Below are 15,661 nucleotides of genomic sequence, written 5' to 3' on the forward strand. Positions count from 1 at the left end.
CTCCCCCGTCTTTCTTCTTGTTCCAGGAACACGCCGAGCCCGTTCCACCTCGGGGCTTTGGCACTGGCTGTTCCTTCGACCTGGGATTTGCCTCCCCCATCTTTCTTCAGGGATGGAACCTCTTTGTCATTCTGATCTATGCTCAAAGGCCTCCCCAGAGAGGCCCTCCCTGACCACCAACCTAAACAGCACTCCCAGGAACTAGCATATCACTCTATTTTCTGCACGGCGCTTGTCACAGCTGCAGATGTTTTACTTAGGGGTTTACTGGACATCTCCCCAACTGCTCCCTGAGCTCTCTGAGAATGAGTGTTCTATGAGGGATTAGGAGAGGGAGTCAGGATCCCGACACCTGCGACATGTTCAGTAGCCTTCAGGGCCCCCAACCTTCCACACCTGACCCTGTCAGAGGAGCGGGTGTTTAGGGTTGCCAGACCCAGGTAGCCAAGGCAGAGCGGAGGTTGACAGGAAAGGGCAGGAGCGCTGTCTGGTGTGTAGGGGCATCTGCCCCTGCCCCCGCCTTGCTCGGGAAGGAACCCGGTTGGAGACAGAGAGAGGGGCCCACCTTCCCCCAATCATCCAGGCCTAGGGGAAGAGCAGTTCCTTTCTCGCTCTTTAATCTCGTTCTGCTCTCTTGACACAGTCCCAGCAGTGCAGCCCCAGGTGCCAGCTCCAAAACTCGGGCGGGGTGGGGGGGGACCTGCCCTGAGGGCCCAGCCCTGGAGCGGGGCAGAGGCGCCTCCTTCTGGCCCGAGGTCCTGGCGGCTGGCCGCGGCTGGCCCGGCCCTGGCAGACTCGGGCATGGTGTCCGATGGGATGAATAAATAGGGGCGTTCAGTGGTTGGGTGATCAGGCGGGCTTGTGGTCCGGGTGGCTTTTGAGCGTGTGGAACTTGACGCTGTCCAGCTTCTCGAAGCGCTTCCCGCAGCGCTCGCACGTGAAGTTGTACTGCACCTCGGCCGTGTGCTTCTTCATGTGCCAGTTGAGCGACGCGCGCTGTCGGCACTGGTAGCCACAGATCTCGCACCTGCCGGGGAGCACGCGGGAGGCACCGGGGGGGGGGGGGGGCGGGGTCAGAGAGGGCGGGGCAAAAGGGAGCATCACCGGGGAGGGGCCGCCTCGGGGGCGGGACCCAACCACTAAGGCTGGGCAGACCCCTGGAAGTGGGGGTACCATCTGGGGTGGGAGCACTCTGGAAACCCCACAGATGCAACGCTGGGGACGTCGCCCGCCCTTGGGAGCTGCCCTGTAAGAGTCCAGGCCCGGATGCCCTCCCTCCCAGCCCCTTGCGGGAAGCCCGTCACTCACTGCAGAGGTGTCTCGCCTGTGTGCGTGCGCCGGTGCACCTCCAGGTGGTTTTTCCTCTTAAAGGACTTGCCGCAGGTTTCACAGGTGAATTCACGGACACCTGGGGGAGACGCGGGGCTGAGCAGGCCGCCGTCGAGAGAGGGGTTTGTGGGGTCACTGCGGCATTGCCGAGACAGGGTGCAAACTGCCAAGCTAAAGTGGGCCTGAGTTTGACTCTAATGTTTCACGTATTGGGGCGATCTCACATAAAAATCCAAAGTTTCGGCCTCTCAAAAAATCTGAAGCTGTGCCCTCCTGCTGGGCATAGGCACCAGCGCTCCCCGTGAGGCCTGCACCCTGTGTCCTGGGTTAAGGCGGCGCCTGGAGCAGACAGAATAGAAATCCTGTCCCAAGTTCACTTCCCCACCCTGCCCACCTGGGGTGGTTCACTGTCCCCCCTCAGTCCTGGAACTGAGTCCCACGTGAGAATTGCTCATGGAAGTGGGGAGGCCAAGGGCCAAGTTGGGGAAGAGACAGCCAACCCCTGCCCAGCTCCACATGACTTCGAATGGCGGATGTCCCTGTGACCCGTGTAGCAACAGCTTACTGACTACTTGGGAGGTGCCCAGTGGGCACTAAGTCAACCACTTTACTTCCACCGTCTCACACCAGCCCTTGTGGTGGACATAGAGGAGGCTCAGAGAGGGGCAGTCTGTGTCTGGGTTTCACCCTGCCTGCCCCAGCCCCGGCCCCAGCTCCCAGGCCCAGGCCACCATGCCTTTGGCTCAAGCTGCCAGCCCCTCCCCGGCCTGACCTGAGTGGATGATCATGTGCCGCCGAAGGTGGTTGGATAAATAGAACTTCTTGCCACAGCCGGGGTGAGGGCACACCTTGGTCTTCCCTTTCCGATGCACAAGGTTGACGTGGTTCTGGGGGCAAGAGGGGCAGGAGTGGGGCTGCGGGTGCCATGGGCCCGCCTCTGGAGCTCTCCAGGGTGGGGACAGATGAGGGCCAGCTAGGGCTGGTCTCCCTGGAAGAGGAAGAGGGGTGCCCTTGCCCTTGGGCAGGGACTCCCAGATCCGAGCTGGGGGCCAGGGGCACAACTGGGATCAAAGAGCAGCTTACTGAGCACCTACTCCAGCCAGGCTCTGGGCTGGGGCATCAGTCAGCCTTGTCAGAACCATGGGAAGGGGCTCAGCCATGAGCCCAGTTTGTGGATGGGGAAACTAAGGCTCTGGAGGCTTAGTGGTTTGGCCCGTATCTCACAGGTGGGCAGTGGCAGGGCTAGGACCGGAGTCCAGGGCTAAGCTGCCCCTAGCGCCTGGAGCAGGCAGTCCCCGAGTCATTCATTCTTTTGTTCAACTCACTAGCACAACTGCTCCAGCGCCCAGCACCAGGCCTGGCACCCGGTAGGTGCTCAACATGTGCTTAATGAAAACATGACTTGGCAAATTCAAAGTTCTCCTGGTGCCACATCCTGCGCCAGGAGTGCGGATGTGACGGGACCCTTGTCTCTGTTCCCAGGGCACCCTGTCCAGACCTCAGAGGGCAAACGGCAGGTATGTCCTGGTAGTGCAGTGACCCCGGGGCTGGGGGGGACTAGGGCGGGCTTCCTGGCGGAGGGGTGTCCTCAGTTGGGCTTGGAGAGGAAGCATCGTGAGCTGACAGGGTGGCCTGGGCAAAGGCAGGAAGAGTTCAGGTGGCTGGAAGAGGGGTAGTTTGTGGGGAGCCACCAGGACCAGGCAGGCCCCCGGGGTGTGCAGAGAGAGGCCGTGGCTGGTTGAGGAGGCAGGATGGCTGGGGCTGGAGAGCAGCAGGGGAGGGCACAGAGGTGACGGCTGCCTCTCTGTGGCTGAGGCTTTGATCAGCTGGGGCTGGGTGGGTGCATGGCAGGCAGGCCAGTGGCACCTGGAGGGGCCGGGTGGGGCCCTCCACGAGCCGCACTGCCCAGACCCAGCGCGCAGGCAGCCCGACACAGAAGCAGTCCCGCCCGGCCCACTTGGATGGCGGCCTCACCTGGAAGCTGCTGAGGGCCACGTAGACCTGGCTGCAGCCCTCGTAAGGGCAGTGGAACATCTCAAGCAGGCCATCGGCATCCATCACCCGCGATCGCTTGCTTCGCCGCCTCCTGGAGGGGAAGGGCCCATGGCGTCGGGGCTCTGACACCAGGAGGGCTGCAGGCCCGAGGGCCACTCCTCGTCCCTCCTCTCCCCCGCCTGCCCCGGCACCCACTTCTCGGGCTCCTTGGGGATCTCATAGATGATGGCTGACATGTCGCTGCCGTCCAGCTCCTCCCCGTCTGCCTCTGCCTCGGGCTCTGCGCTCTCAGGCACCGTCGCAGCCAGCTCTGCCAGTTCTGGGGCCACCGGCTCCTCCTTTTCCTTCTTGAGCACGTGCAGGTCCTCCTTCTCTACGGGGGTGGACACAGGGTGGGTGTCCGTGGGGACTAAGGCTGTTGAGGAGCTTCCTTTGGGGCCATTACTCGCCCTCCCCTTCCCAGGTCCCATCATGGCCCCCCACACCCCCAGACTGGCACGGCCCCCCAGACCTTTCTTGGTCTCAATGCCTGTCATGGCGGCGGGGTCCACGGTGCTGGGCTGGCTGCCCTCTGGCTCTGTCTGGGTGTAGGCGGCCACACCCTCCATCATGGCGCAGGGCACCTCGTCACCCAGGCCCCCTGCGGGGGCACCGTTGCCTGCTGCCACGTTGAGGTGGATGCCCTCGGCCGTGAGGGCATCGTAGCCGGGGCCGGCAATGATGATCACCTGTGAACCGGGCACCATGCCTGGCATGGGACAGCTGGCCACCACCTCACCCAGTGCCTCCTGGGGCACGTTCTCAAAGAGGGTGCTAGGGCCCGGGCCCACTTGCACGGGCACCGGCACGCACACCACTGTCTCCAGGGCTTCGGGCCCGCTGCTGGCTGGGTTGGGGCACAGTGGGGTGCCCTGCTCAGCCAGGCTCTCCACGTGGTGGACATCGAAGGGGATGTGCATGCCCTCCTGTGTGATGAGCCCGCTGCTGCCCGCTGGGCTGGTGGGGGTAACTGCCGCCATCGCCACTGTCGCCTTGGCCTGCTGGCCCTCAGGGGGCTCCTCGGAGCCGGAGCTGGAGCTGGACGAGTCAGAGCTGCCGGCCACCAGGCCATTGCCCACTGTGGTGACAGAGGAGAGGGGACAGTTACGACAGTGGCGGCAGCAGCTGGTATTGCTTGAAGGCTCCCCAGGGGCTGAGCACTGTGACTCCCCTACCCCCATAAGAGCGGTCAGCTCGGTCCATATCCTCCACAGCCGGCCCTGCTCCTTGAGATGCTCTCCTGACTCAGCCTCCAGACCCACACTCAGGTTCCTGGCTCCTCCCTGGTGGCCCCTTCTCAGCCTCTTCTGTTCTTATGGGCCTGGGAGGCTCTTACTGGGGCCTCTCCTCAGCGCTCCACTCATCCCAGGGTATTCACCAGGCTCATACCACTCTCATCCTTGACACCACCTGGGTGTCCAACAATTCGATTCAGTTCTGACACTATCTGTCTGGAGACAGTGTCAGACCCTGAGGGTTAAAGAGCTCAGTCCCTCAAGACTGCCCCCACTTCAGACGCCAGTCACAAGTCCCGGGTCACCCATACTTCCGGCTATAAAGCGGAGCTTCCACAGCGCCCTCCTCAGCTTTGGTAATTTGCTAGAACAACTCACAGAACTCAAGAAAGTGCTCTACTTCTGATTACAGTTTTATTATAAAGGATACAACTCAGCAATGGCCGGATGAAGAGATACACAGGGGAAGGTGATTGGTGGGGGGGCGGGGCGAGGTTGGGGGTTGCCACGGAGCTGCCAGGCTCTCTACAGACACGTCAACCTCCCAGTACCTCAACGTGTCCACCGACCTGGAAGCTCTCGGATCACTGTTTAAGAGTTTTTATAGGGACTTCCCTGGCGGTCCAGTGGTTAAGACTCCATGCTCCCAAAACAGGGGGCACGGGTTCGATCCCTGGTTGGGGAACTAAGATCCTGCATGCCACACGGCGTGGCCAAAAATAAATAAATAAATAAAATAAATAAAACAGAGTTTTTATAACCCAGTTTCTAGCCCTCATCTGCTCCTGGGGGCTGGGGTTGGGGCTGAGAGCTGCCACCCTTTAACCCTGGGTTTGGTCTTTCTGGGGACCAGCCCCCAACGTAAGCTATCTAGGGGGCCCTCCCTGAGTCACTTCATTAGACTCAGGTGTGTTCCCAAGGGGCCTCTTGCGAAAGGGGCTCATTACAAACACTGTTTACAAACTGAAGGTCTGTGGCAACCCTGCCTCGGTCAAGTCTATTGGCGCCATTCTTCCAACAGCATTTGATCACTCTGTGTCTCTGGGTCACATTTTGGTAATTCTTGAAACTTTTTCATTATTATTATATTTGTTATGGTGACCTGTGATCAATGATCTTTGATGTTACTATTGCAAAAAGATTGCCACTCACTGAAGGCTCAGATGATGGTGGCATTTTTTTAGCAATAAAGTATTTTTATTTATTTATTTAAAAAAATTTTATTATCTATCTATCTATCTATCTATTTATCTATCATTGGCCGAGCAGCATACTCGGCATGCAGGATCTTAGTTCCCTGACCAGGGATTGAACCCGTGCCCCCTGCAGTGGGAGTGCAGAGTCCTAACCACTGGACAGCCAGGGAATTCCCCAGCAACAAAGTACTTTTAAATTAAGGAATGTACCTTTTTTTTTCCCACAATGCTATTGCACACTTAATAGACCACAGTATAGTGTAAACATAAGTTTTATATGCACTGGGAAACCGAAAAGTTTGTGAGACTCCTTTTATTTCGATATTCACTTTATTGCGGTGGTCTGGAATCAAACCTGCAATATCGCCTAGGTCTGCCTGCATCTATTTTTATTATACTGTCACCACCCATACTCCGGTGTCTCCAGTGGACAGTTCTCGCCTGGACCTCACGCGGAGCTGCAGCCCATCACGCCCCACTGCTCCCTCTGAGGGGTCTTACAGGCATCTCAGACTCTGGACTCCGAATCTTCCCTCAGAGAAAGGCTGCATGGCTCACAGACATCCCCGTCTCAGCGGGCGGCAGCTCTGCCCTTCCAGTTGCTCAGGCCAAAGTCCTGGGGCTCTCCTTGACTTCTCCCTTTCTCTCATATCCACTTCCAATCTGTCAGCAAAACCTGTTGGCGCTGCTTCCAAAATACATCCCCAGGCTGACGGCTTCTCCTACCTCCCCCGCACACCCTGATCACGGCCCTGCCAGCCCTCTGCCAGGACCATGCAGTTCCTTCTTCTGGGTGCCCCCGCTCCCATCCTTGCCCACCCCCAAGTCTGTCCTCCCCTCACTGGCCAGGGGGAGCCTGTGAACACCTGCTCAGGTCGCGTCCCTCTTTGACTGAGAATCTGCTCATTGCTTCCTGTGGAAGAGATAGGCCAGCCGTCACCAAACCTGTCTCTTCCTCCTGACACCTGGTGGACTACATGTCCCAGCATCCTTTGCCATTAGGTGTGCGATACAGCTGAGTCTCACCGGAATGCGGGGGGAAGTGAGCTGTGTTAGGTCACAGGAGCTGGGGTGCGTCTACCTCAGCAGCTGGCCTTACCTCAGTTAATGCCCTTCCCAACTCACTTGGCATAGCAGCCAAAGCCCTCACCACGGCCACACAGCCTGAACATGTGCCCTTGTCACCTCCTCTCCAGCCCCACTGACCTCCCTTCTGTGCCCAGGGACACTAGGCAGGTTTCTGCCTCAGGGCCTCTGCACTCGCCACTCTCTCTGCCTGAACCCTCTTTTCTCAGACACCTGCGTGGGCTCCCTCCTTCACCTCCATCAGACCCTTCCTCTAATGCTATTTTTTCAGGGAGGCCTCTGACCACTTGGTCTCAAATAGCACCCTTTTCTCTCCTTTATTTTCCCCCCAATACTTACCGCCTTCCACTGCACTCTAGATTTTACTTGTTTATCTTGTTTACTGTCTGATTCCCCTTTATACCGTAAACTCCACAAGGATGGGGGTCCCTGTGCACAGGCCTCAGTGCCCAGGTACACAGTGCTGCTTGGTACACATTGAGTGCATGTTTATAAAAATGAATGAACCCATGACCAAGGCTGTGATGAAGGCCAAGAGGGCTGGCATCTTACCCAGGTGTTTGGTGCTAATGTCTGCAAGCAGGGAGAATCTGGAGACAGGAAAAATGAATGACTGTCCCTTAACTTACACACTCGTGACACAGTTGGGGTATGCTGTCTGGGTACTACGTGTTCTACACACCCAGAAGGTCACATGGAGAGTGCAGGCTCTGGAGCCTGACTGCCGGGGTGGGATCCTGGTGCCCACTCCTCCAGCTGTGTGAAGCGGGGGTGCCTTATAACCTCTCTGGGCCTGGGGATAACTTGGTACCTACTCAGGGGGTGTTTGGGGTATTTAATGAGTAAATAGGACAGTAGAACTTACAGTAAGCACCCTATCAATGTTTCCCATTATCATTATTATCCTAACGTCCCATCCCTGACTCAGCCCTGGGGCAGCAGCAGGGGCAGGGTAGGGGGATCGCCCCTCCTTCTAACACCCTGTAATGTGCAGGGTGGATTGAGCCCCGTGGCTCCACCCTGAAGGAGCGGGCAGTTGCCTAGTGAGTTGGGGGCACGGCCAGGGCCTGTGCCTGGATCCCCAGTTACAGTGTCCAGCTGTTAAGCCGACACTGGACTTCTTGCCAGTGATAATGACATTAATGACAGGATTGGCAGGGCACCCACCGGCCTCCCACAGTCCTGGTGCGAGGTCTTCTTACTGAGTGCGAGGTGGCAGGGCCGCCCTCGGCAGAGAGCTGATAAGGGTGCTGCTGAGGGACCAGGCTGGGACAGGGACACAGCCACTCCCTCACAGCAACCCCCCCGCCAGTGCCCAAAGCAGATCTGGCTAATTGATCCCAGCATTCATTCCTGAGAGCCCAGATCCAGAGGCCACTGGTATCAGAGTTGGGTTGGGCTGTCAGGAGACTCCTCTGGGTACCACCCCCATCCCAGCCAGACCCAGTGCCAGATGGGCCAGTCACATTACTCCCAGGGCCTTGGTTTCCTCGACTGCTAATGACAGGGCTGTGCGGAGGATTCAGGGTGGTCTGGGGCAGGGCCTGGAGTCGGGAGGACAAGACGGCCAAGGGGCTGGCTGCACACTGGGAGCCTGGCTGACACACAACGGGACAGCCGTTGGCTGGGGTGCCCACCTGGAACACCTCTCGCCCACGGCTTCCCCTCGGCCAGCTGGGATGCCACCTGCTCAGAGACGCCTGCCAGCGCGGGCTCAGCCCTGGTGACTGGCCCCACCCTCAGCTCCAGCAGGGTGCCTGGCAGAGGGCCCCATGCTCCCCTTGATGCCAAGCCCCCGAGGCAGGCGGGCAGCCCCTCACCACCCATGGCATCTCCTCTGCTCCCCTACCAGGGCCAGTTGGACCTTCATAAATGAGTCCCTCCCAGTCCTGAGAAGGACTCCAGATCATGTGTGTGTGTGACCAATGTGGGATGGCAGGGGAGGGGCTGGGCAGTGAGAGATGGGGAGGGTGGGGCCATGGTGTGGAGGAGAGAGAAAGGGATGAAAACGGGAGTGAGAGAGTGAGATGGACGAGAGACAGTGGGAAGAAGAGAGAAAAAGAAAGGAGATGTGAGGGAGAGAGGATGAGACACAGAAAGGTGAAAGGGGAGGATCAGGAACAAGAGAAAGCTCAAGAGCAGAGAACGGGGTGTAGGGAGAAGGAGAACAGGCTGGAGGGAGGGAAAGAGGGTGAGGTTGCGAGAGACAGTCCAGAGCCTGAGAGAGAGCCGGAGGAAGTAAAGGAGGACAAAGAGGCCAGGAGAGGCCCAGCACCTGCCTATCCCTCCAGCCGCTGAGCAAGGTACCTGGACCTCAGCCCTGCCTGCGACCGACCTCAGGCCCAGATGGGCAGACTGCGCCGCACCTTGGCTGTCCCTCCGCAAAATGGGGACGAGCTCTTGGGCTCTGCAAGGACTCAAAGACTGCAAGGCCATCCAGCGCCAGGGCCATGTCAGCTGCTGTGAGGTCCGCAACGCTGGCCTGAGGCTGGCAGGGCCCAGGAGGGGCTGTAGAGCCCCAAACACCGGAGGCTACTGTGAGCCCTCCCCCCGCAGACCCACCTTTGTCACTCTCAGGGTCTGAGTCGCTGAGCGGCTTCAGGGGCGAGTGCAGGTCTTGGAAGTAGCGGTGCCCAGCCTCGCACTGCCACACAGCCGTGGTGTACAGGCCAAAGGTGGGGTCCAGCTCGGCGAGGTGCGGCTCGTAGGGGCAGCGGTGCTTGTGGTCCTCGTACCAGATCACCACGTTTTTCAGGCAGTTCACGTTGCGTCGCCGCCCTGTGCACGCGGGGCACGGGCGGGCATGAGGGGCAGGGCTCACCCCTACCCCCGTCTCCGGGCAGCACGGCCCCCAGAACCACATGGGTCTTATAGCTCTGGGGGTTAAGACACCCTCCTGAGTATTATCCAGGCCTGTCCCCAGTTTACAGATGAAGAAACTGAGGCTCAGAGATGTGAGACCCGTCCCGGAGACAACAGAGACTGCCAGGGAATGGCCTCATTGTTTGAGTCAAGTCAGATACATAATAAAGCCTGGTGTATGGCAGGTGCTCACGCAACGACTGTCAGCTGTTAGTTACAGTTATAATCGTCCTCATCAACTCAGCGTCTTCCGCCTGCACCAGCTCAGTCCCTCGGCCCTAGTCTCCCAGCTCTCACCCTTGCCCCCGGCAGCTGACAGAGGGCGCCTCTGAACACTTGAGTCGGGCCACATCCCTTCTCTACTCAGAATCCACCAGGGCGGACTTCCCTGGTGGCACAGTGGTTAAGACTCTGCCTGTCAATGCAGGGGACACGGGTTTGAGCCCTGGTCCGGGAAGATCCCACGTGCCACAGAGCAACTAAGCCCACAAGCCACAACTACTGAGCCTGTGCACCACAACTACTGAAGCCCGTGTGCCTAGAGCCCGTGCTCCGCAACAAGAGAAGCCACCGCAATGAGAAGCCCGTGCACCGCAAGGTAGAGTAGCCCCCGCTCACCACAACTAGAGAAAGCCCGTGCACAGCAACGAAGACCCAACGCAGCCAAAATAAAAAAAGAAAAAATCCACCAGGGCTCCCACCTCAATGGGGTTAAGAGCCAAAGTCCTCCCTGAGGTTCCCCAGGCCCTGTGCGTTCTGCCCTGTCACCTCCTGCTGCTGCTGCCCTGGATCACTCTGCTCTAGCCTCAGGGGCTCCTCCCTGCTCCTCAACTAGGCACGTGTGGCCCTGCCTCAGGACCTCCGCAAGGACTGTGCCCTCTTCCTCTAGATACCTGACTTGCCCCTCGCCCTTCACTCAGCTCTGAAGGTGTGCCCCTGACCTTCCGGGCTGGGAGATGAGGGTGGGGGGGCACCCAGGAAAGGTCCTTGGGCCTAGGGATGGTGCCTGGGGCCGCCAACCCAGTGATGACCACAGGGACACCAGCAGCCACCCTCATCTCCCTCCCCACACACCTCTCGGCCTGGGGGTCTCAGTCTTAGCTCGGCTTCTGCCTCTGAGCACCGTGATAAGTAGAGGGGCTCACTGCCATCAGACCGCCGTCCCTGGACCACCGGCCCTCACCCTGCTGGACATGGCCTGGGACCCACAGCCCAGGGCTCAGGGGTTGTGGTCAGGGGGTGGGAATACGCACTCCAGCCTCGGCTCCGACTGCCCACACCCGGCTCCCCGGGAGCCTGGCACACCACACCCCCTTTAGGCCTGGGCACAAGCTGTTCCCTCTGCTCTGCCTGGCTCCTCCCCGGCTGACTCCCACGCACCGGGCAGGAGAGCAGCGGAGCAAAGGGGACCCCTCGGGAGACACATGGTCCTGGGTTTGCAGTTTGGCCCGGCCACTTTCTGGCTGTGCAGCCTGGGGCAGTGACTCAGCCTTTGTGTGTCAGATGGGGATGATGAGAGCACCCCCGGTGGGCACAGCACAGGTTCGGGTCCCCTCCAACCCTTCCTATCCCATCCCCACCCCCGACCCAGGCTGGGTCAGACCCCTCCTCTGGGCCCCCCGCCATGTGCCTCTACTTCCCCACCACAGCCCTGCTCAGCCCGTCCCCCGTCTTTCCTGAGACTGCGAGCTCTGGGAGGGCAGGGCTGGGTCTGTCCCGGACTACACAGCTCCTGGCACACACGGACCCTCCACAAGTGGTCCCTGAGGGAGGGAGGGAATCAACCACAAAGCAACTTACTCCCAACGCCACCTCCACCCTGGTTGCAGCCCCACTTACTTTTCTTCCGCTTTGGCTTTTTGGGGACTTGCTCCCAAGGCTTCCTGTAACAGAGAGAGGAGGCAGTGGGGAGTGAGCTTGGGGCCTGATGGACCATAAGATGTCAATCCTTCTGGGGTAGAATGTGGGCTTCTGCTTCCCGGGCCAGGTCTACTTCCCTTGACCCTTCACTTGGGCTCTCCTGCACCAATGGCAGCCCTGGCAGGGGTCTACTATCATCAGCCACCTCACGGAGTGGGAAACTGAGGCGTTGAGGGTGAAGCCGCCTGTCCAGGGTCCCGTAGCTGGGGAGTGGGTTATCAAGAGGGAGCTTATTCGGGGAGCCTGACCTAATCAGGGGAGCCTTTAAAAGGGCCCTGCTCAAGTCAGACACTGGGGGCTGAGAGCATGAGGGGGCCTGTGAGGGACCAGGACCTGAGAACGACCCGGTGGAGCTGAGAAGAGTCCCAGCTGATGGTCAGCAAGACCGCAGGGACCCCAGCCGTATAGCCCGGAGGAAATGGATTCTGCCAATGCTCTGAACAAGTCTAGAAGCAGATCTTTCCCTGGGCGAGCCTCTAGGTGACGTTGTGGCGTGCTGATACCTTGATTTCAGCCTCCTGAGACCCTGACCTGAGGAGCCAGCTAAAATGTGCCAGATTCCTGACCTGTAGAAATGTGAGATGATACATCTGTGGGGTTTTAAAGCCACTAAGTCTGTGGTCATTTGTTACCCAGTAGAACAGTCATGGAGTTGACTTTGGACTACTCACTCCAAGGACCTGCAGATCCTGGCCCCGAGGCTGGCCCAGAGCCCTGGGGAGATGGTTGGGCCCTAACTGCCTGCTCTATGAGGGTCCTGACCCTGCAGCCAGCTCAGGCCCAAAGGCCACGCCATCATGTCCGCCTACCTCTAGGGCCTTCCCCGCTCTGCCTGGGTCCCAATACCCTGACTGTGTGTCCCAGTGAGCCATGGCCTTGGGGAGCCCAGGGCAGGGCCAGACCCTAAGGCCAGGGGCCCCCATGGCCTCCCACACCAGGATGGCCACCAGATCTGCCAAGCAGGTTCCTGACCCTACGTGGCCCAGCACAGGCTCCAGGCAGGTGCTTTGGAGCCATCTCTCCTGGACCTGCTAGGGCCTCCCTTTGCCTTCCTGCCACCATGCTTCAGGGTCTGCCCACCTGACTCAGACTGCTTCCCTGCTCTTCCTCTTCTAAACCACAACAGCAGGCTCTGTGACCCTGGGTGAGTAACCCTGCCTCCCTGTGCCTGTTTCCCCATGTGTAGTGTGGGCTCAAAACAGTACCTTCCTCATGGGGTTGGCATGGGGTCATATGCATTGTAAAGAGCCTGGTTATTAAGAATCACTCAGCAAATGGTAACGATGACCATTATGATTCTCAATATTATCACAGAGCCAGGTACTGGAACACGGGTCTCCTCGCTGTGGCTGGGGCCACGTTCTTGCCACCAATGTCCTGACAGCCAGTCCAGGGTCTCTCCTCAGCTCCACCGCCCACCCTAAGTGTCTCTTGTCCAGCCTGATAGCAATCCTCAGCCCCAACACCCCATGTCTAGCCCAGGACAGCTCCTCGGGGCTCCTGCCCAGGCTCAGCCCTCTGCCCAGGAATCCATGTCCCCTTGTACCCTCCCAGGAGCCTCTATCCCCTCCCAAGGCTCCACCTCCCCTCCAAGGGGCCAGGCTGGCTGCCTAGATCCTCACCCAAACCCAAATCCAAACACCCATGACCACCTCCACCCATTCATAGCCTCGCCACGGCTGGGGTGCGGGGAACGCCACATCGTGGTGGAGACAGACTTGGCGTCAGTCAGATCCGAGTTCAAGTATTATCTCTGCTACTGACTGGCTGTGTGACCTCAAGCAGGATTGGTCCCCTCTGGGCCTCAGTTCTCCCATCTGTGAAGTGGGGATAACTGCAGTGCCTCCCACACAGAACTGCCATGCAGTTTGAAGGAATAAATACCCCTTAGTGTATTTTCCTGACTATTCATGTGCCCCGGGGTCAGGTTTTGCCACACACTGCCTGGGTTGTCTCAGTGCCCCTGCCCCAGTCCTGCACAGCTCCCACACACCTCCAGCTCAGCCAGACAAGCTTCTGTAAATACCACTTTCAGCTTCGGAACCTCCAGGGGCTCCCTCTGGTCAGTGGTTCTCAACTCCAGCTGTACATCAAGTCTCCCTGGAAGCTCTTCAGAAAAAAATACAGGGTCTGCAACTCCACCCAGACTAACTGAATCAGAAACTCCAATAGCTTGGACACTGGCTTGAAGTTTTATAAGATCCCAGCATTTCCTGCCCTGCTCTTGGGCATATAAACCAGCCTGCCACCCTGGGGAGGGAGTGGGTACAATTCTGCAGGTTCTGGTTGATTCCTGGCCCTCAGAATCTCTCCTGAGAGAAACATGTGATTGTGTACAAGTGAAAACCAGGGCAGAACAAGGGTTTTGTTGCAGCACTGTTTGTGACAGGAAACAAACATCATCATAACAGCTAATATCCGGACTGCTCACTATGTGCCAGGCACTGTTCGAAGCCCTCTGCTGTACTTTAACTCATTTAATCATCACATCAACCTATAAGACAAGAAGAGAAAAATTCCTTCCATACTGCTCGTTCTCGAGATTGAGATTATGCAAAGGCCTCTGCCCTCCACCTGAGCAGCTAACTCGGGGTTTCCTCTTCACCTGAGTCTCCCTGGGCAGAGGTGTTCCCCAAGACCCAAGAGATTTAGGGGAGTGAGATCTGGATTGTGAGGGGTGCTCTGGGAGTGTGGGACCTCCTCAGTGGCCCCATTCCAGTGTGGGAATGGGGCCACATGCAGTCCCAGGTGGGTCACTGGAACCTCATGAGGGGTAGGGCTGGGTGTCCTGGGGTGTCCAGTCACAGCCTCAGGCTACATTGTGGGAGTTTTAGGGTATGAGGCATTTGAGGTGCCGGGGACCAGCAGGGACCTCGGGCCCCTCAGGCCTCAGGAGGCGGGGCCGCCCCTCCAGGGACTGGGCCCTTAGAATGCTTGGAGGTGGGGCCCGTACCAGGATTGGGCAGCCAGAGCTCTAGGGGGGCAGGGCCAAGCGCCCAGGAGGCGGATCGAGAGGCTGGGCGTATCCTAGGATTGGGCAGTCGGAGCGACGGAAGGCGGGGCCGCGAGCCAGGCGCGTCCCAGGACCAGCAGTCGGAGACCCAGGCCGGCAGTCGGGGCGCTGGGCGGGGTTCACAGGTGCCAGGGGCGGGGCCCTGGGGGCGGAGGGGGCGGGACCAGGCTCAGCGGGGGATGGGGGCGTCTCCTCCCTCGCTCCCTCCCTCCGTCGGGCCGGGCCCCCTCACCCGTGGCGGCTGCTACGTTGGCCGCGCTCCAGCGAGATGAGGTAGGCGGCGAGCTTGGCGTCGCTCCAGCCGCTGCGGCGCCGCAGGTCCACCCAGGGCCCGTGCGCCTCGCCCAGGTACACGCGCCGCACGTCGTACTTCTTCCGGGATTCGAGCCGCCGCCGGGCCCGGTCCGACTCCGTGAGCCGCGGGCGGCCCCGCGCCTTGCGGCCCGCCGCGCCCTCCTCGGCGGCCACCTCCCCGCCCGCGCCCGCCTCAGCCTCCGCCTCCGCCTCGGGCTCCGGCGCCCGCTCCGCCATCCCCCCCTCCCTGGTTACCAGCCTCCCCCGTTGTTAGGAGCCCGGCCGGAAGTGGCGCGCATGTTTCGCGCCGACGGGAAATTTCTCATGGACTCTCACTGCCTCACGGCGCCAAAAGAAGATCGAGAGCGGAAGCTGCGCATGCGCACAATAAGCGCCAGCAACAACCCACTCTCCCCTTACTCCCTTCTCCGTTACACTTTCTGACTAGGCAGAGACGGAGGGGGTAGCTGAAGGTTTGAGGCTGATCCGGGAAGAAAGAGCCAGGAGAGCCCGTAGACCCTGGGGTGATGGGGGCTTCTTCCTCCGCACCTTTATCCTGAATGCATTGTGGGGATGACAAGGGAAGGGGTGGGAACTGTCCAGGAAAGGCGGACGGAAGGCCAGCGGCTCGACCCGTCAGTTCTGGATGATGTCTCCATTACTTGAAAAGACGTGACACTAGGCATTAAAGG

At 59.5% G+C, this 15,661-nt stretch overlaps 2 protein-coding genes across 4 annotated transcripts in view; one reads left to right on the forward strand and one right to left on the reverse strand.

The window, feature by feature from the left end:
• PRKCSH (PRKCSH beta subunit of glucosidase II) overlaps nucleotides 1-15,661 on the forward strand; it is a 124,243-nt gene that overhangs the window by 34,297 nt on the left and 74,285 nt on the right. The window lies entirely within an intron of this gene.
• On the reverse strand, nucleotides 601-15,551 carry ZNF653 (zinc finger protein 653). Of its 3 annotated transcripts, none has more exons than XM_082620400.1 (9): nucleotides 14,908-15,551; nucleotides 11,582-11,625; nucleotides 9,443-9,658; nucleotides 3,836-4,441; nucleotides 3,520-3,697; nucleotides 3,304-3,415; nucleotides 2,102-2,216; nucleotides 1,309-1,408; nucleotides 601-1,027 (listed from the first exon to the last, which is right to left on the reverse strand). In XM_082620400.1, the coding sequence occupies exons 1-9, from the start codon at nucleotides 15,204-15,206 to the stop codon at nucleotides 850-852; spliced, it is 1,848 nt and encodes a 615-aa protein (XP_082476526.1). In that variant the 5' UTR covers nucleotides 15,207-15,551; the 3' UTR covers nucleotides 601-849. The 3 variants fall into 3 exon arrangements, with proteins under 3 accessions (XP_082476526.1, XP_082476527.1, XP_082476525.1); XM_082620401.1 differs by having other exon boundaries at nucleotides 1,309-1,425; XM_082620399.1 differs by having other exon boundaries at nucleotides 3,520-4,441.

Source organism: Mesoplodon mirus (genome assembly GCF_964341445.2).
Source record: "Mesoplodon mirus genome assembly, chromosome: 5".
NCBI classification, from domain to species: domain Eukaryota; kingdom Metazoa; phylum Chordata; class Mammalia; order Artiodactyla; family Ziphiidae; genus Mesoplodon; species Mesoplodon mirus.

Coding starts and splice junctions, on each gene's coding strand:
- ZNF653 (XM_082620399.1), bottom strand. CDS start 15,206: ATGGCGGAGCGGGCGCCGGAGCCCGAGGCGGAGGCGGAGGCTGAGGCG. Junction 4,442..9,442: donor AGACCCTGAGAGTGACAAAG/GTGGGTCTGCGG, acceptor CTGTCACCACAG/TGGGCAATGGCCTGGTGGCC. Junction 3,416..3,519: donor ATCCCCAAGGAGCCCGAGAA/GTGGGTGCCGGG, acceptor CTTCCCCTCCAG/GAGGCGGCGAAGCAAGCGAT.